This window comes from Brachyhypopomus gauderio, chromosome 6 (genome assembly GCF_052324685.1).
Source record: "Brachyhypopomus gauderio isolate BG-103 chromosome 6, BGAUD_0.2, whole genome shotgun sequence".
Taxonomy (NCBI): domain Eukaryota; kingdom Metazoa; phylum Chordata; class Actinopteri; order Gymnotiformes; family Hypopomidae; genus Brachyhypopomus; species Brachyhypopomus gauderio.
In genome coordinates this window covers 27,552,850-27,572,327 of record NC_135216.1, presented here as the reverse complement: position 1 = coordinate 27,572,327, position 19,478 = coordinate 27,552,850, and the positions used below count along the sequence as shown (strand labels likewise).

Here is a 19,478-nt window from a genome sequence, read left to right as displayed (position 1 = left end):
CGTACCACATCCTAGAACAATAGCAAAGACTTTTAACAGTAAAAGATCACTATTCCATTCGGCTGTGATTATCCCTGACACTACCATAACCTGCATTAGATTATGATATGAATTTGAAATATAAATATAATTGGATTATATGGACATTGGGAACTGACATACACTCCAGGGAGAACACACCCACATCAAACCCACTCCTGGGTGTGACATCAAGCCCACTCCTGGGTGTGACATCAAGCCCACTCCTGGGTGTGATTTTGGACCCATGACTGAGATCAGGTGCATGCTGCAGGGGTCTGAACGTGTACCAGGGTGTCCTGGGGCGTCTCCATGAGGACGGAGTCGACCTGCCGGTGGGGCATGTTGTGGCTGGGTGTGTGTACAGGACCCATGGGGAAGGCGGGGCCGCCCCCCCCACTGCCCCCACTGAAGCTCTGCAGAGAGGTTAACTTGAAGATCTGCTCGGGATCTGGCCGTTCACCTGCACCGCAATCAACACACACACACACACACAAATTACAAGGGCAAGACACTGAAAAGGTCAATGGGTCAAACCACTGCCAGCTAATCAACCAAGAAAAATAAGTTATTTTGCAAAACACGAGGCAAAAAGCAGACCCGATTCTAAACCCACACCACCGAGGAACAGATAATAAACTCACCGATCTGGCAGAGGGACTCGAAGGGCGACCAGAGGAACGGATTCTCACCCAGGCTCCTCTGGAAACATTCTGCCCCTTTAGCCAGACGATCCGTTTTGCTGCAGACCAGGAGGAGACGCATTAGCTCAACAAAACAGCTGAGCGCATTAGGAAAGGGATCTATTCTTAAAACTAGATGCTCAACCATGAAAGATCCACAAAATGCCATGAAAGGAATTGCACTAAAGATGCTCCTCATTCATCGGAGACCTGCTCTAAACAAGGAACTGACTAACAGCAAACACAACTGCACTGATTGTCTCATTTACATTCGTCTCTTACCCAATAACAGGAAATTCCCACATGCTCCCAGCTACTTGACACAATAACCCATCTGTTCCTCTCTAATACATCCTAGGAGTTTCAATGAAGATAACAGCGGTTTTCATCATTCAGTTCACTTATGGCTAAACATCTGTACTTTTAACAGACCTGAATGGGGTCCTTTCAGTAACAAAGCGACATGCCAAGAGGTAATGCTTAAAGATATGCGGTACTGTTGATTAATGCAGGCACATTTTACCAAAGCCAAGATTTGAATAAAGCAGGTGACACTGAATTCAGCTGCTAAATTAAATGAGGCGTGCGGCTGCTCCGTGCCCCAGGGCAGTACAGCGGGGCTCACACGGCTGCTCCGTGCCCCAGGGCAGTACAGCGGGGCTCACACAGCTGCTCCGTGCCCCAGGGCAGTAGAGCGGGGCTCACACGGCTGCTCCGTGCCCCAGGGCAGTAGAGCAGGGCTCACACGGCTGCTCCATGCCCCAGGGCAGTACAGCGGGGCTCACACAGCTGCTCCGTGCCCCAGGGCAGTAGAGTGGGGCTCACACGGCTGCTCCATGCCCCAGGGCAGTAGAGCGGGGCTCACACGGCTGCTCCGTGCCCCAGGGCAGTAGAGCGGGGCTCACACGGCTGCTCCGTGCCCCAGGGCAGTAGAGTGGGGCTCACACGGCTGCTCCGTGCCCCAGGGCAGTAGAGCGGGGCTCACACGGCTGCTCCGTGCCCCAGGGCAGTAGAGCAGGGCTCACACGGCTGCTCCGTGCCCCAGGGCAGTAGAGCGGGGCTCACACGGCTGCTCCGTGCCCCAGGGCAGTACAGCGGGGCTCACACACCAGTAGATCTGTCCCAGCAGCGCCAGCGTGAAACACGAGGAGTCGCCGAACTCCGTCACGATGTCATCCTGGCTCTTCTGTTTGTTCAGGACCCCACCTGTGAGGATCTGCTCGCCTTCTGCCAGCCTGACACACACACACACACACACACACACACACACACACACACACACAGGTTAGTATATTAGCCTTTGAGCTTTTCCATTATCTCTGTAAAATAATACCTTTTTGGATAGTCATAATGCTAAAGATATAAGGTTTGAGCTTCATTATTAGATCAAACAAAATATGGCATTGTGGCTAGGGTTGATGTTAGGGCTAGGGTTGATGTTAGGGCTAGGATAGTCTTGAACACATCCAGTAATGCTGCAAATTTAAATAGTAGTAAAAAAAATAATAAATAAACAGTGGCACAAATGCGTACTTATCCAGAGCATGAAGAAATTAATGCATCATCATAACAGATATAAATGAGTAACTTATCAGCAAAATCCAAATACCAACTAACCAACTGTCGTTTTAATCTCTTATACAGAGATGTGATAAAGACTGTACATGTAGAAATCAACAAATTAATATTATTTATGCATATATTTTGCATCCTTACACATTAGCCAGACTGGGACTGGGTGAGTAGGTGGTAATCACTGGCTTGGTTTGTAATCTGCTTGGTCCTCCTCTCCTAGCAGAGAACTGATGCTGACAGAGCCAAGAATTCATCCGAAACCGTGGTCCTCAAATCAGGGACACAAAGCTCACTATACACCTCACAACACTGCAAGAACTCTGGAGACATCTCTAGAACTCTGCGTATGGTCTGTCTCCAAATAGCAGGTGCCATTCTTGAGGACCATGTCCAGGATGAAGATCGATATTTATAAGCTGCTCACACATTCTTCTGGCCACAATCAAACATCAGCCAAATAAAGAACACGAAGGAAGAACAAGAGAAAACGCCACTCACTCCTGTTTATAAAAATAAAGAAATCAGAATTCAGCCTTAACCAACAATTTTAACGTCCATTATGCAGCGTTTTTCCTCAACGGGTGGTTCCTATGGAAACCTAAATTAAACATGACAGCATGCTGACAATTCCTAGGCCATAAACACAGTCACCGCTGCAAACAGGAATGATCCTTACAACAAGGCTTTGGGTTTCTCCTCCAGTAGAGGGATTTCTTATACCAACAGACCAGCACGCTGTGGGTATTGAGCACTTTCTCCCTACAAGCCTTCTTAAATGTGGATGGTAAGATCTCTATTGTGGTTGGGCAGAGACCGTCTGCATATTTCAGAGAAAATAAGTTCATTGACAACGGTGCCGGGATTTCAGGCTTTGCAGGTTGTTTGCAGCACAACATTACGATGTGGCGTCAGCCTGAGCCAGAGGAGAGGGGAGGGACTACATGTGGGTTTCCTGGATCATCTCTCATGGAATGTGTTTGGGTTCTTCCATGTACCAGACAGGATTAGAAGACTGGTTAAGACTTATTTTGAAGATAATACGTTTAGGTTTAATACAGGAAGAGCATGTTAAGTTCTGAAGACGACTGAAAATACAGTTTGTACTATTTCAACGTTTACATTTATGATGGTGATTGACGGGGTTCTAGGCAGGCAGTTACAGGACAGGTTACAGGACAGTACCAGCCTGGGGGCGTGGCAACACTGACCACTACTGTACCAGGTGCTGGGAGGTTGCTAGAGAAGCTAAATGAGAATCTCAAGTGGGCAAGGACGAGGAGTAAACTCATCAACTTTGAAAGGACAACTTGTGTGGGAATGTTTGCTTATGGAGGAAGAAGGTATACAAGGTTGCATTTAAGGACACAGAGGCTATCAGGAAGTGGCTTAGGGGTGCGGTGTTCCCTAAATAGTGTGGTATGATAGGGGAGAGGGGCTGAGTCGTTCTGTTGGGGTCTAAGTACGTAGGGTTAAAAGCACCACTCATGAAAGTACGGAGAGTGTAATCCATGAGAGACAGTGCAGGTAGCCAAGAGAGCCCGGGAATATATGGATGTGGTAGGGCAGGTGCAAAAAGCATTTAGAAAAGCCTCATTACCACAGAGAAGGCAAATGGTTACTGGTTTTATTTGTGAGCCAGAAGAGGGAACATGGCACACAGCAGCCAGTTTGGCAGGGAACACAGACAAAACAGCATAGAAGCAGAGAACCCCGCACCACAGCTGTGGGTGACGGATGCGACTAGCATCGTACATTTTGCTTGGAGAGACATACGACATCCTTCTAACTCTGCAAAACCTTGAGCAGTGGGGAGGTGAACATGGAGGCTGCAGGTTATGAGAAGGGGCCGAGATGCTGAAAGGGGTTAGACACACCACACATGGAGGCCACCTTGCCACCTTACCGCATTTATTCCACAATAAAGCACATGGAGGTTCATTCTTCGCCCATCGCATCCATATCAGAACAAATGGGTGAAGGGCAGAGGGGAAACAAGCTACACATGCTGATAGAGCTGCTGAAGCTAAAGATTGGACATTGGTGGCAAACGTTGGTAGGACGGGAGGGATCTGAGGCCGTTGAAAGGACTAGTGGCTGTGGACGGAGAGAGCACAGCTCGCCGAGAAAACAGCATCAAGATGGAGGGCCTGTCATGTGATTCATTAAAACCCTGAGGAAGGGAGGCGTCCAGGTGATGACCCCATGTGAGGGAGTGTGTACACTTAGAGGATGATCATCAACTGAGTGGACGGGCTGGGCGCTACGTGAAATGCTAATGGTTTGGCACAGAATATTTATCTCACCCTGCATATAATTTAACACACTGTGAGTCAAAGTCATATGACACAGATGATGAACTGCTAACTAATTCATCTCACCTACTTCACGGGCATATGAAAGAAACAAAACATTTTAGGAAATCCAGAAATAACCAAATGTTGAAAAGTATTTCTATTACCAATCTGCGACTGGGCTTTGCTTTGGTGGAAAGAAAAATGTGAGTGCACGTGTACACCAGGGCATTCGGTTAGTGCCACTGCTCTGTGTTTCTCTCTTCCACAAACACACACCACTGGCACACAACAGCTTTTCACACTATAACAATCACAGGCACCTCTATAAATACATTTTTTCTGGAAGAATCCATGCAGCTTAATAACAAGCACAGGAATAGCGTACTCTGTAGGGATCTGGTAGGACAGGCTTATGTAGCTCGTCTGATCAATCGAACAGTAGCATCACAAGACTTACTAGAAACCATCAACTAGCTGGGTATGTGCAGCATGTACAATATAGCAGTAGTGGAGAACAACCATCGCCTCAAATGGTCACACACTTTAGCCATGTTTTGAAAAAGCCAACTGCAATCATGCCGTATAAAAAGGAACACATGAATGTTCTAGAAACATATCAAAATTATAATATCTTGTACTGGTATCCTAAATCATAAGGAGGGCCTGTGTACGTATGTGCGGTTGCTGTACTGCGTGTAAAGCCCCTGCACACAGGCCGCGCTGGGCACAGTGGCAGGAGGAGGTCTTACTTGCTCAGCTCCACGCAGCACTTGGCCAGGAGGTATCTGCACTGTGGCGTGGTGCAGCTGTGCCCTTTGAGGAGGTGGTAAGCCTTGTAGGCCTTCCCAGAGCGGTAGTAACACGTAGCCAGGAGGAAGAGCGCTTCTTCCGAGTGCACTGTCAGAAGACGCAGGAACATAACGGGGGAAAAAATAGAGCCATCAACACTTTGCATCAGGCTTCTGAAATGTTGATTTCTGAATGAGACAGGCAGCTTCTGTCTGGCCAGATACCAATATAACCATGACACCGATGCCCTAATGCAGATGGCTGCGAAATTGAAAGCACCTTACACCTTACCTTGAGAACAAGACAGAAAAGCTGTAAGGGCAGACAGTCTAAGAAATGCACCATTACTTTGTGTGTATCAGTAACCTTACAGCACTGTAATTAATACCAAGAAAATATACATTCTTGGCATATATTCAGATCTGAACAATCCCTTCGTGATCCAAGAATCAAGTCTGTTATGCTGTATTAATAGTAAAGATTTCTCCATTGGGTCTAATGGAAATGACGGTGGTCGCTCGCCATTCGTGAGGTGTCAGCGTTTGTAAGATTTAGAGTTACTACCTTCAGCATACAGCCTCTCTGCCAGGAACACAGCGTCTCTGTAGGCATAGTGGTTGAGAGCGTGCCAGACAGCAGCCTGTGGACGAGAAGACAGCAGTGGTTACCACAGCACGCCACATATCGTCTCCCTCACACACCAAGCGTTTGCCAAAGGTTAAAGCAAGCAGTTGTGGTTGACATGCAAGCGAGCTGCGAATGCAGATTTACTCATAGATGTTCATAACTGTAAATGACAATTGCGCTGCTTGAATGACAAACAGAAATGCCTGGTACTGCCACAACCCCCAAACGGGCTATGATAACGTCCTGAAAACACTCCATTTATAGATACTGTATACTGACAAATGCACAAGATAGCTGGCGAGATTATGCATGATTTTGACGGCTATGTCTGAGCCAAGCTGCCATGTATTCCTCACAAGGAGCGGGTTCAGTGTACAAAAAGGTGTTGCAGCAAAAGCAAAAACCTAATCTGACATTTAGCTAGCTGGTACCAACATACACAGCTAGCTATATCGATGCGCATAATAATATAGTAAAACATTTAAAACATTTTAGGGCCATTATGTAAAAGACACTTAACAGTCGTCTTGGTTTTTGGTTAACTAGCTGCCTAGTTCATTATCTATGTAATACAGCTGGGTAACCGGCTTGGACGTTAACTCGATCTCGATCATTTCTCAGTTATCTAGCTATGTTATATGTTTTCTCGATATTTCACGAACATGACACGCAGATGATGTTGTTGACTCCAGATATCCGATATTTAGTAACTCGTCTAGCTACTACATAAGTTAGCCAAGGCTGCCGGGCTACACTGTTTCTCCATCATGATCCAGCTAGCTGCCGCTGGCAATCATTCGTTGTACTTTAGATGGTTTTGAAGTTAGTAGCTCGTCGAAAGTCCAATTACCTTCAACCATAACAATAATAATAATAATCCTGTCAATAAAATATTCACTGCCGAGATTAAAATGCAGAGTTAGCCAGCTAGCCGCGAGGCTAACGCTAACCGCGTTATTAACGTTAGCTTATGAAACAAAACTAACTTTGACTAGCTGTGTGACGGGTGGTAACTGGTTTTAAATATACTAAAATATAAAAAAATATTTTAAAAACATCCAACCCCCTACATGTGGTGTTGTATTTGTAATGTCATCGATTTTAAAAAGGCTTAAGGTGTTGATTAGCACAGCTAGGCCTCAACACCGGCCCCGGTGTCGAGTATCCCCACCGACCGGCCAAGTACGACTTCTGTGTGGGGGGATTAAAGTCGTGTCCTCCGCGTATGACCGGGGACAACAGCTTTATTTGTTTCTTAATTACCTGGACAGGTTCCTGCAACACCGTCATTCCGTAGCCAGGCTCCTCGTCTCCCCGTTGGCGTTCCCTCTTTCTCCTATTCCTCTGTGGTTCAGTACAGGCCAGAAGTAGCACGGTGAAGCTAGCATCAAAGATTTGAACACATACACCATACCAACCGTTATCGGCGGCCGAACACGTCCGGAAACGACCGACTCAAATACGTCCTTACCGAAAATACCGCACAGTTCCCGTTATGGCCACCAGATGGCACCACACCGCTGGTTTAAAAATATGAGCCATATGTCTTAGTACGTACGTACGGACAGACGGACGGACGGACAGACAGACAGACGGACGGACGGACGGACGGACAGATAGATAGATAGATAGATAGATAGATAGATAGATAGATAGATAGATAGATAGATAGATAGATAGATAGATAGATAGATAGATTCAACTTTATTGTCATTGCTCAATACAGGTACATGGCAACGAAATGCAGTTAGCATCTACCAGAAGTGCAAATAGTAGCAATAGTGCAAAAGACAGGGCAAGTGTGCAATAACATAGTGCACTATATACATAGTGCAAGAGATTGATGAAATAAATTACTATTCTAAATGTGCAAAAATTGATTCACTGTGGATATGGTGAGTATTACTATTATAAATATACAAAATAAATTAACTGTGGATATGGGTATGTAGATATGTACATGAACATATTGGAGACTGCAATGAAACTGTATTGATCAACTATTGTGTGTTATTTACATGTCAGACCTAACTTGAAGCAAGCAGTTGAACTGGAGTCTTACCAGAGCGTCATTTAAAAGTCAGAATGTATAGCAATTATTACGGTGTTTGTGTGAAGATTTGATCCGCGATGATGCTGTTGCAAATTATAAATTATATTAAAATATTACATACCATCATGTTTATCACTTCATCGTACAGGCAAGAGGAGTAGAGGTAGACCTAAGAGGAGGTTTATGGATGCAGTGGTATCCAGAGTGGCTGGTGTGTCAGTGGAGGACACTCAGGACAGGGCCAGATGGAGGAGTTTGATCCGCTGTGGCGACCCCTAAACGGGAATTGCCGAAAGAAGAAGAAGAAGAAAAAGAAGAAGCTTGTCAACTAAAATTAAAAGTATGTAAACTTATTTACAAGGTCCATCATCAGTATTATGAGATGTGTATGGTGGCCCACAGCTATGAGGTTTCTATTTCATTGGGGTTGGAATTTATTTGTTTTGTTTACAATTAATTAAATTGTGTCTTAATAGTTTGCTTGAACACAGAACAAAACTAATATAACATTATAGTACAAACTAATATAACATTATATTTACTGTCATTTGGTGACACCAATACAATTTTTATTCTCAATATACTATTTCTATTGCCCTATTTTTTAAATCGTTTTATATACTATTTTTGGTTTTATGTTACATATTTTTGATAATTTAGCCTCAGTCAATAACTTTCGCAGAACTTATTTTTGTATGATTACCAACTTTGAGTTCATCATTCCATAACACATTTTCACCCCCCCTCTACGCCTCTTTCGGGGTGTGAGAATGGGGAGCTGGCTGTCCCGCACACGGAGCGACCTTCCTGCCGGAGGCTTTTGTGTTGTGAACCAGTCTCGGTAGAGGGCGTGACTCGCGCGCTCTCCGCACGTCGCACGCGCGCTTTCAGAGGTCAGCTTTCGCTTTTCCAACATCATCGTTCCGGTTCCGCCGTGTGCCGAGGGATCTTGCGAGGAAATGTGTAGAAATCAAGGCAACGAATCAACGCTTGTCGGCTGAAAATACAATTGGAGGCCGTGTGGAGGTACTGTGGCTTTGAAGTGTTACTGTTTATTTATAATGAAAGCCATAGTTACATACGTATGTAGAACATACTTTAGATTCGTGGCTGTACGCGTGACTTAGTTATGGTATTTTACAGTACATTATATAAGGCTTTATTGCTGTTATTTAATTGAGATGTCGTTTTACAGACTGGAACGACACCTCTTTTAAAATGGATCCGTTAGACTTTCTGACGAATGAGGAGTTGATTCGGTTTTTTCACTGCAAAAAGACGGAAATGTCCTGCATAGAGCAACCGAACACATTCCTCAATCAGCTGCGCGACCATAATTTGGTCACAGAAAAACTATACAAGGCAAGAAATCTCTCTCTCTCTCTCTCTCTCTCTCTCTCTCTCTCTCTCTCTCTCTCTCTCTCTCTCCTCCCAAACAGTGAGTTGTGTTTTCTTTGCAGAAGGTGAGAAGTATGAAGTGTAAGGAGAGGAAAAAGGAGGGTGTGTATGAGGTGTTGGACAGGCTGGAGAAAGAGAGAAGTGACAGTGTGAAGGTGTTTTGGAGATGTGTGTTCCGTGACCACATCCTGCAGAAATACCCAGTTCTGCGTGTGCTCAGAAACAGTCTGATGGACGGTGCGTTGCCTCCAGACACTTCTGGAGCTTTTCATTATGTATTGTAATCTGCTATATTTTTATGTGTGTAATACTTCAATATAAGAATTTGCATTTTTTAAATTTTTTATTTATTTGAAACTCTTTTCAATGTGATTGTTCATCAGGGTCTTTCAAATACTATGACAAGCTCCCTAATGCGGAGGAGGAGAAAGACTCACTGAGTAAAGAACACGTAGTAAAGGGGAAGAGAAAAGGATGCAAGAGGAAGAAAAGTGATGAAAAGTCTGAGGAAGACGAGCAGCCCGGCCCGTCTTATCCTTCCTCGCCCAGCCAGAAGAAACCCCTCAAGAAGCCCATATTCTGTATGTTTGTAGTCTATCGCCCTTTGGCTCGAGCATTTGAGAATAATCACACCAGTCTCCTGGCCAAATGATTAGATTTAGGAGGATAAATTACACAAATGCTGGTCTCAGAGCAGGTCTGCTTCTGTTGGCCAGGGATGAGTCCCAGTCCAGCCTGCAGCCGTGACCTGTGACCTTTGACCTGTGTCTGCTACTTTGTGCCTTCACAGACCTTTCATCTGCACTGAGCTTGAAAAATAGGCAGCCAAAAAAAAAAAAATCAAAATATGTTTATAAACATAGAGATTTAACTCTAAGTGATCCCAATGCTACTAAAGCATTAATAAATGTATAAATCATTAATATATATTTTAATATCACATTTGACAATGTGTAAAACAGCTTACGGAATGTCTTAACATTTGATTAACACTTAATACTTAACAAATTAATTTGTTTGGCTATTAAATATTTGTTAGTACTCTTATATTGGATCTTATATATTAGTTATTTATTACTCTATGATATTTGATATGAAGTGTTTTTCCCTGACATGCACTCTCTCTCAGCTTCTCCAGTTAAGAAAGGAGAGAAGCTGGATATTTGGACATGGGATTTTTATCAAACTCAGCTACCTGTCACCTGTGGAGATAAAAAAGCCACTCTGGATCGAAACAGGCTGGCCAAAGGTACCGTCACTCCCACATTACGGTTCCCTGTGATGGTGTAGTGTTCCCTAAGATGGTGTTGTGTTCCCTAAGATGGTGTTGTGTTCCCTGTGATGGTGTTGTGTTCCCTGTGATGGTGTTGTGTTCCCTAAGATGGTGTTGTGTTCCCTGTGGTGGTGTTGTGTTCCGTGTGATGGTGTTGTGTTCCCTAAGATGATGTTGTGTTCCCTGTGGTGGTGTTGTGTTCCCTGTGGTGGTGTTGTGTTCCCTGTGGTGGTGTAGTGTTCCCTGTGATGGTCTTGTGTTCTCTGTGATATTGTAGTGTTCCCTGTGATGGTGTTGTGTTCTCTGTGATGTTGTTGTTCCCTGTGGTTGTGTTGTCTTTCCTGTGATGGTGTTGTGTTCCCTGTGATGGTGTTGTGTTCCCAGTGATGGTGTTGTGTTCCCTGTGATGGTGTTGTGTTCTCTGTGATGTTGTTGTTCCCTGTGGTGGTGTAGTGTTCCCTGTGATGGTGTTGTGTTCCCAGTGATGGTGTAGTGTTCCCTGTAGTGGTGTAGTGTTCCCTGTGGTAGTGTAGTGTTCCCTGTGATGGTGTAGTGTTCCCTGTGATGGTGTAGTGTTTCCTGTGATGGTGTAGTGTTCCCTGTAATGATGTTGCATTTCTTGTGATGGTGTAGTGTTCCCTGTGGTGGTGTAGTGTTCCCTGTGATGGTGTAGTGTTCCCTGTGATGGTGTAGTGTTCCCTGTGATGGTGTAGTGTTCCCAGTGATAGTGTAGTGTTCCCTGTGATGGTGTAGTGTTCCCTGTGATGGTGTAGTGTTCCCTGTAGATGGTGTAGTGTTCCCTGTGATGGTGTAGTGTTCCCTGTCATGGTGTAGTGTTCCCTGTCATGGTGTAGTGTTCCCTGTGATGGTGTAGTGTTCCCAGTGACAGTGTAGTGTTCCCAGTGACGGTGTAGTGTTCCCAGTGACGGTGTAGTGTTCCCTGTAGTGGTGTAGTGTTCCCTGTGGTGGTGTAGTGTTCCCTGTGGTGGTGTAGTGTTCCCTGTGATGGTGTAGTGTTCCCTGTGATGGTGTTGTGTTCCCTGTGGTGGTGTAGTGTTCCCTGTGGTAGTGTAGTGTTCTCTGTGATGTTGTTGTTCCCTGTGATGGTGTAGTGTTCCCTGTGATGGTGTTGTGTTCTCTGTGATGGTGTTGTGTTCCCAGTGATGGTGTTGTGTTCCCAGTGATGGTGCAGTGTTCTTTGTGATGGTGTTGTGTTCCCTGTGATGGTTTTGTGTTCTCTGTGATAGTGTTGTGTTCCCTGTAATGATGTTGCATTTCTTGTGATGGTGTTGTGTTCCCTGTGATGGTGTTGTGTTCTCTGTGATGGTGTTGTTCCCTGTGGTGGTGTAGTGTTCCCTGTGATGGTGTTGTGTTCCCAGTGATGGTGCAGTGTTCTTTGTGATGGTGTTGTGTTCCCTGTGATGGTTTTGTGTTCTCTGTGATAGTGTTGTGTTCCCTGTAATGATGTTGCATTTCTTGTGATGGTGTTGTGTTCCCTGTGGTGGTGTAGTGTTCCCTGTGATGGTGTTGAGTTTCCAGTGATGGTGTTGTGTTCCCAGTGATGGTGTAGTGTTCCCTGTGATGGTGTAGTGTTCGCTGTGGTAGTGTAGTGTTCCCTGTGGTGGTGTAGTGTTCCCTGTGGTAGTGTAGTGTTCCCTGTGATGGTGTAGTGTTTCCTGTGATGGTGTAGTGTTCCCTGTAATGATGTTGCATTTCTTGTGATGGTGTAGTGTTCCCTGTGGTGGTGTAGTGTTCCCTGTGGTGGTGTAGTGTTCCCTGTGATGATGTTGTGTTCTTTGTGATGGTCTAGTGTTCCCTGTGATGGTGTAGTGTTTCCTGTGATGGTGTAGTGTTCCCTGTAATGATGTTGCATTTCTTGTGATGGTGTAGTGTTCCCTGTGGTGGTGTAGTGTTCCCTGTGATGATGTTGTGTTCTTTGTGATGGTGTAATGTTCCCTGTGATGATGTAGTGTTCCCTGTGATGGTGTTGTCTTTCCTGTGATAGTGTTGTGTTCCCTGTAATGATGTTGCATTTCTTGTGATGGTGTTGTGTTCCCTGTGATAGTGTTGTGTTCTCTGTGATGTTGTTGTTCCCTGTAGTGGTGTAGTGTTCCCTGTGATGGTGTTGTGTTCTTTGTGATGGTGTAATGTTCCCTGTGATGGTGTAATGTTCCCTGTGATGGTGTTGTCTTTCCTGTGATAGTGTTGTGTTCCCTGTAATGATGTTGCATTTCTTGTGATGGTGTTGTGTTCCCTGTGATAGTGTTGTGTTCTCTGTGATGTTGTTGTTCCCTGTAGTGGTGTAGTGTTCCCTGTGATGGTGTTGTGTTCCCTGTGATAGTGTTGTGTTCTCTGTGATGTTGTTGTTCCCTGTAGTGGTGTAGTGTTCCCTGTGATGGTGTTGTGTTCCCAGTGATGGTGTAGTGTTCCCTGTAGTGGTGTAGTGTTCCCTGTAGTGGTGTAGTGTTCCCTGTGGTAGTGTAGTGTTCCCTGTGATGGTGTAGTGTTCCCTGTGGTAGTGTAGTGTTCCCTGTAGTGGTGTAGTGTTCCCTGTGGTAGTGTAGTGTTCCCTGTGATGGTGTAGTGTTCCCTGTGGTAGTGTAGTGTTCCCTGTGATGGTGTAGTGTTCCCTGTGATGGTGTAGTGTTCTCTGTGATGGTGTAGTGTTCCCTGTAATGATGTTGCATTTCTTGTGATGGTGTTGTGTTCCCAGTGATGGTGCAGTGTTCTCTGTGATGGTGCAGTGTTCTCTGTGATGGTGCAGTGTTCTCTGTGATGGTGTTGTATTCCCTGTGATGGTGTTGTTCTCTGTGATGGTGTTGTGTTCCCTGTGATGGTGGTGTGTTCCCTGTGATGGTTTTGTGTTCTCTGTGATGGTGGTGTGTTCCCTGTGATGGTTTTGTGTTCTCTGTGATGGTGTTGTGTTCCCTGTGATGGTGTTGTGTTCTCTGTGATGGTGTAATGTTCCCTGTGATGGTGTTGTGTTCCCTGTGATGGTTATGTATTCTCTGTGATGATGTAATGTTCCCTGTGATGGTGTAGTGTTCCCCGTGGTAGTGTAGTGTTCCCTGTGGTGGTGTAGTGTTCCCTGTGGTAGTGTAGTGTTCCCTGTGATGGTGTAGTGTTCCCTGTGATGGTGTAGTGTTCCCTGTGATGGTGTAGTGTTCCCTGTGATGGTGTAGTGTTTCCTGTGATGGTGTAGTGTTCCCTGTAATGATGTTGCATTTCTTGTGATGGTGTAGTGTTCCCTGTGGTGGTGTAGTGTTCCCTGTGATGATGTTGTGTTCTTTGTGATGGTGTAGTGTTCCCTAAGATGGTGTTGTGTTCCCTGTGATGGTGTTGTGTTCCCTAAGATGGTGTTGTGTTCCCTGTGGTGGTGTTGTGTTCCGTGTGATGGTGTTGTGTTCCCTAAGATGATGTTGTGTTCCCTGTGGTGGTGTTGTGTTCCCTAAGATGGTGTTGTGTTCCCTGTGGTGGTGTTGTGTTCCCTGTGGTGGTGTTGTGTTCCCTGTGATGATGTTGTGTTCTTTGTGATGGTGTAGTGTTCCCTGTGATGGTGTAGTGTTTCCTGTGATGGTGTTATGTTCCCTGTAATGATGTTGCATTTCTTGTGGTGGTGTAGTGTTCCCTGTGATGATGTTGTGTTTTCTGTGATGGTGTAATGTTCCCTGTGATGGTGTTGTGTTCCCTGTGATGGTTTTGTATTCTCTGTGGTGGTGTAGTGTTCCCAGTGATGGTGTAGTGTTCCCTGTGATGGTGTTGTGTTCCCTGTAGTGGTGTAGTGTTCCCTGTAGTGGTGTAGTGTTCCCTGTGGTGGTGTTGCATTCCCTGTAATGATGTTGCATTTCTTGTGACGGTATTCTTTATCCTCGCACTGACATAGCGGTGTGTGTCCACTAGGGGGCAAATGCATTCTTTCCCAAGGCCACTGGTTCACTCCTTCTGGTTTTGAGGAGTTTGCAGGAAAAGGCAGGTGGAAGAACTGGAAACTCAGCATCCGCTGCCAGAACACTCCACTACTGAAACTGATCAAGGTAAATGCACTGGCTGAACACTCCAGAACACTCCACTACAGAAACACTCCAGAACACTCCACTACAGAAACACTCCAGAGCAGTCCACTACAAAAACACTCCACTACAGAAAAATTCCAGAACACTCCACTACAGAAATACTCCAGAACAGGCCAATACAGACACTGATTGAAGTAAATACCCTGGCTGCTGTCATTGGCTGAGGCTAACAGGCTGACTCACAGTCATGTAAACATCTGCAGATGGAATCTTCCAGAAAGGTCCAATGCACTCATCCTGCATGTTTATCAGGGAGAACATGGGCCATATTATACCACTTAACACGCTTCCTTCTTCTTCTCTCTTCAAAGGAGGGCCATCTAAACGTAACGTCTCCCATGAAGAGGAAGTGTGTTGAGAAGGTGAGGGGCTGTAATCGTTTTCCTGGCCTACTCATCGTTTGACCAGTTAATGAAGTGGTTTGTTGGTCATGGTGTTCATGTGCCTCTGTCAGCAGAGTCAACGACAGCTGTTCTCTCCCAGTTCCCCAGAAAGCTGCAGCTCCAGTAAGTCCAGTCTTAATTCACTCCTTATACCTAACTCTCCCTGTACCTCACTCTCCCTATACCTCACTCTCTACTGTTGTGCTTTGCGTGTATGTGTTTTCTTGTGTGTGTGTGTGTGTGTGTGTGTTGCGCCACCCCCCACCCCCCCCCCCCCCCCCCACCACTTATAATGTCAGCGTCCAGTGAAGAAATGGAGGAATCAGTTGGCCAAGGAGTGAAGCGAAATGGGGAGGAAGAGGAGGAGGAAGAAGATGAGGAGGAAGAAGATGAGGATGAGGGAGAAGAAGTGAATTTGTCTGAGTTTGAGGGTCCTACCTTACCAGTCAGCTGTGGTTCTGTCAGTGGAGTTTTATTTAAAAGCAGATTTGCTTCGGGTAGGTGCACGTTGTGGTTTCATGTGTCGGTCTGTAAATTGGTGTGATGGAGGTGTGTTGGTGTGTAAGTAAGTGTGATGGAGGTGTGTTGGTGAGTAAGTTAGTGTGATGGAGGTGTGTTGGTGTGTAAGTAAGTGTGATGGAGGTGTGTTGGTGAGTAAGTTAGTGTGATGGAGGTGTGTTGGTGTGTAAGTAAGTGTGATGGAGGTGTGTTGGTGAGTTAGTGTGATGGAGGTGTGTTGGTGTGTAAGTAAGTGTGATGGAGGTGTGTTGGTGAGTAAGTTAGTGTGATGGAGGTGTGTTGGTGTGTAAGTAAGTGTGATTGAGGTGTGTTGGTGAGTAAGTTAGTGTGATGGAGGTGTGTTGGTGTGTAAGTACGTGTGACTGAGGTATGAGGTGTGATACAGTCTTCCCTTTAACTGCTGCAGGTACACGTAGCAGAAGCATTCGCACTGCGGAGTGTTGGTTAACTCCACAGGAGTTTGTGAAGCAGGATGGGTACTGGAGAAGAGACATAAAATGTCAGGGCAAAACATTAAACTCCCTACTCCAGGTAATATTACAGACAGAAAGTTACAGTCTTCAAAACGGTGGAAAGGACCTTGAAAGGCTTCAGTCTCTTGAGTTTACAGTATGCAGGTGAATGACAAGTGAGATCAGTGAGCTGATGGGGGATACACTGAGATTCTGAGACTGGGACACTGAGAGAGAGTGTAAGGGAAACCAGAGCTTTGGAAATAACAGACACGCTGGTAGTTTCTATTGGCCTGAAGAAGCCCAGCTAGAGAGTGTGTTTTGTATGTTTTTGACAGAGGGAGGGACATGATGGAGGTGTTAGAAGAGGAGGGAAAGAAGCAGAACTTCATAAATTACCATGTTCATGTAGACTACACCCGTTCAGTGGTGTATTACCCATGTTCATGTAGACTACACCCATTCTGTGGTGTATTACCCATGTTCATGTAGACTACACCCGTTCTGTGGTGTATTACCCATGTTCATGTAGACTACACCCGTTCTGTGGTGTATTACCCATGTTCATGTAGACTACACCCGTTCTGTGGTGTATTACCCATGTTCATGTAGACTACACCCGTTCTGTGGTGTATTACCCATGTTCATGTAGACTACACCCGTTCTGTGGTGTATTACCCATGTTCATGTAGACTACACCCGTTCTGTGGTGTATTACCCATGTTCATGTAGACTACACCCGTTCTGTGGTGTATTACCCATGTTCATGTAGACTACACCCGTTCTGTGGTGTATTACCCATGTTCATGTAGACTACACCCGTTCTGTGGTGTATTACCCATGTTCATGTAGACTACACCCGTTCTGTGGTGTATTACCCATGTTCATGTAGACTACACCCGTTCTGTGGTGTATTACCCATGCTCATGTAGACTACACCCGTTCTGTGGTGTATTACCCATGCTCATGTAGACTACACCCGTTCTGTGGTGTATTACCCATGTTCATGTAGACTACACCCGTTCTGTGGTGTATTACCCATGTTCATGTAGACTACACCCGTTCTGTGGTGTATTACCCATGTTCATGTAGGCTACACCCGTTCTGTGGTGTATTACCCATGTTCATGTAGACTACACCCGTTCTGTGGTGTATTACCCATGTTCATGTAGACTACACCCGTTCAGTGGTGTATTACCCATGTTCATGTAGACTACACCCATTCTGTGGTGTATTACCCATGTTCATGTAGACTACACCCGTTCTGTGGTGTATTACCCATGTTCATGTAGACTACACCCGTTCTGTGGTGTATTACCCATGTTCATGTAGACTACACCCGTTCTGTGGTGTATTACCCATGTTCATGTAGACTACACCCGTTCTGTGGTGTATTACCCATGTTCATGTAGACTACACCCGTTCTGTGGTGTATTACCCATGTTCATGTAGACTACACCCGTTCTGTGGTGTATTACCCATGTTCATGTAGACTACACCCGTTCTGTGGTGTATTACCCATGTTCATGTAGACTACACCCGTTCTGTGGTGTATTACCCATGTTCATGTAGACTACACCCGTTCTGTGGTGTATTACCCATGTTCATGTAGACTACACCCGTTCTGTGGTGTATTACCCATGTTCATGTAGACTACACCCGTTCTGTGGTGTATTACCCATGTTCATGTAGACTACACCCGTTCTGTGGTGTATTACCCATGCTCATGTAGACTACACCCGTTCTGTGGTGTATTACCCATGCTCATGTAGACTACACCCGTTCTGTGGTGTATTACCCATGTTCATGTAGACTACACCCGTTCTGTGGTGTATTACCCATGTTCATGTAGACTACACCCGTTCTGTGGTGTATTACCCATGTTCATGTAGGCTACACCCGTTCTGTGGTGTATTACCCATGTTCATGTAGACTACACCCGTTCTGTGGTGTATTACCCATGTTAATGTAGACTACACCCGTTCTGTGGTGTATTATCCATGTTCACGCAGACTACACCCGTTCTGTGGTGTATTACCCATGTTCAGGTAGACTACACCCGTTCTGTGGTGTATTACCCATGTTCACGTAGACTACACCCGTTCTGTGGTGTATTACCCATGTTCACGCAGGCTACACCCGTTCTGTGGTGTATTACCCATGTTCACGTAGACTACACCCGTTCTGTGGTGTATTACCCATGTTCACGCAGGCTACACCCGTTCTGTGGTGTATTACCCATGTTCACGTAGACTACACCCGTTCTGTGGTGTATTACCCATGTTCACGTAGACTACACCCGTTCTGTGGTGTATTACCCATGTTCACGTAGACTACACCCGTTCTGTGGTGTATTACCCATGTTCACGTAGACTACACCCGTTCTGTGGTGTATTACCCATGTTCACGTAGACTACACCCGTTCTGTGGTGTATTACCCATGTTCACGTAGACTACACCCGTTCTGTGGTGTATTACCCATGTTCACGCAGGCTACACCCGTTCTGTGGTGTATTACCCATGTTCACGTAGACTACACCCGTTCTGTGGTGTATTACCCATGTTCACGCAGGCTACACCCGTTCTGTGGTGTATTACCCATGTTCACGTAGACTACACCCGTTCTGTGGTGTATTACCCATGTTCACGTAGACTACACCCGTTCTGTGGTGTATTACCCATGTTCACGTAGACTACACCCGTTCTGTGGTGTATTACCCATGTTCATGTAGACTACACCCGTTCTGTGGTGTATTACCCATGTTCATGTAGACTACACCCGTTCTGTGGTGTATTATCCATGTTCACGCAGACTACACCCGTTCTGTGGTGTATTACCCATGTTCACGTAGACTACACCCGTTCTGTGGTGTATTACCCATGTTCACGTAGACTACACCCGTTCTGTGGTGTATTACCCATGTTCACGCAGGCTACACCCGTTCTGTGGTGTATTACCCATGTTCACGTAGACTACACCCGTTCTGTGGTGTATTACCCATGTTCACGTAGACTACACCCGTTCTGTGGTGTATTACCCATGTTCACGTAGACTACACCCGTTCTGTGGTGTATTACCCATGCTCACGTAGACTACACCCGTTCTGTGGTGTATTACCCATGTTCATGTAGACTACACCCGTTCTGTGGTGTATTACCCATGCTCATGTAGACTACACCCGTTCTGTGGTGTATTACCCATGCTCATGTAGACTACACCCGTTCTGTGGTGTATTACCCATGTTCATGTAGACTACACCCGTTCTGTGGTGTATTACCCATGTTCATGTAGACTACACCCGTTCTGTGGTGTATTACCCATGCTCATGTAGACTACACCC

At 45.6% G+C, this 19,478-nt stretch overlaps 2 protein-coding genes across 7 annotated transcripts in view; one reads left to right on the top strand and one right to left on the bottom strand.

Annotated features, from left to right (window-relative positions):
• cdc27 (cell division cycle 27) overlaps nucleotides 1–7,434 on the bottom strand; it is a 15,910-nt gene extending 8,476 nt beyond the window's left edge. The window contains exons 1-6 of the mRNA XM_077010228.1: nucleotides 7,250–7,434; nucleotides 5,924–5,999; nucleotides 5,320–5,467; nucleotides 1,811–1,936; nucleotides 663–760; nucleotides 309–481 (exon numbers count right to left, since the gene is read on the bottom strand). Coding sequence (XP_076866343.1) covers nucleotides 309–481; nucleotides 663–760; nucleotides 1,811–1,936; nucleotides 5,320–5,467; nucleotides 5,924–5,999; nucleotides 7,250–7,276 — 648 coding nt within the window. The 5' untranslated portion in view covers nucleotides 7,277–7,434. The remainder of the gene's footprint in view (nucleotides 1–308; nucleotides 482–662; nucleotides 761–1,810; nucleotides 1,937–5,319; nucleotides 5,468–5,923; nucleotides 6,000–7,249) is intronic.
• Nucleotides 7,435–7,569: 135 nt separating this feature from the next.
• The window catches only part of LOC143517559 (uncharacterized), a 23,420-nt gene continuing 11,511 nt past the window's right edge, over nucleotides 7,570–19,478 (top strand). For 2 of the 6 annotated variants that reach the window (XM_077010223.1, XM_077010220.1), the window contains exons 1-12: nucleotides 7,570–7,881; nucleotides 8,188–8,379; nucleotides 8,809–9,065; nucleotides 9,235–9,401; nucleotides 9,500–9,674; nucleotides 9,821–10,018; nucleotides 10,567–10,686; nucleotides 14,611–14,744; nucleotides 15,095–15,145; nucleotides 15,238–15,289; nucleotides 15,466–15,663; nucleotides 16,092–16,216. In XM_077010223.1, the coding sequence (XP_076866338.1) occupies nucleotides 9,258–9,401; nucleotides 9,500–9,674; nucleotides 9,821–10,018; nucleotides 10,567–10,686; nucleotides 14,611–14,744; nucleotides 15,095–15,145; nucleotides 15,238–15,289; nucleotides 15,466–15,663; nucleotides 16,092–16,216 (1,197 nt within the window). In that variant the 5' untranslated portion in view covers nucleotides 7,570–7,881; nucleotides 8,188–8,379; nucleotides 8,809–9,065; nucleotides 9,235–9,257. The remainder of the gene's footprint in view (nucleotides 7,882–8,187; nucleotides 8,380–8,808; nucleotides 9,066–9,234; nucleotides 9,402–9,499; nucleotides 9,675–9,820; nucleotides 10,019–10,566; nucleotides 10,687–14,610; nucleotides 14,745–15,094; nucleotides 15,146–15,237; nucleotides 15,290–15,465; nucleotides 15,664–16,091; nucleotides 16,217–19,478) is intronic. The other 4 variants (XM_077010221.1, XM_077010222.1, XM_077010224.1 and 1 more) reach the window with 4 other exon arrangements.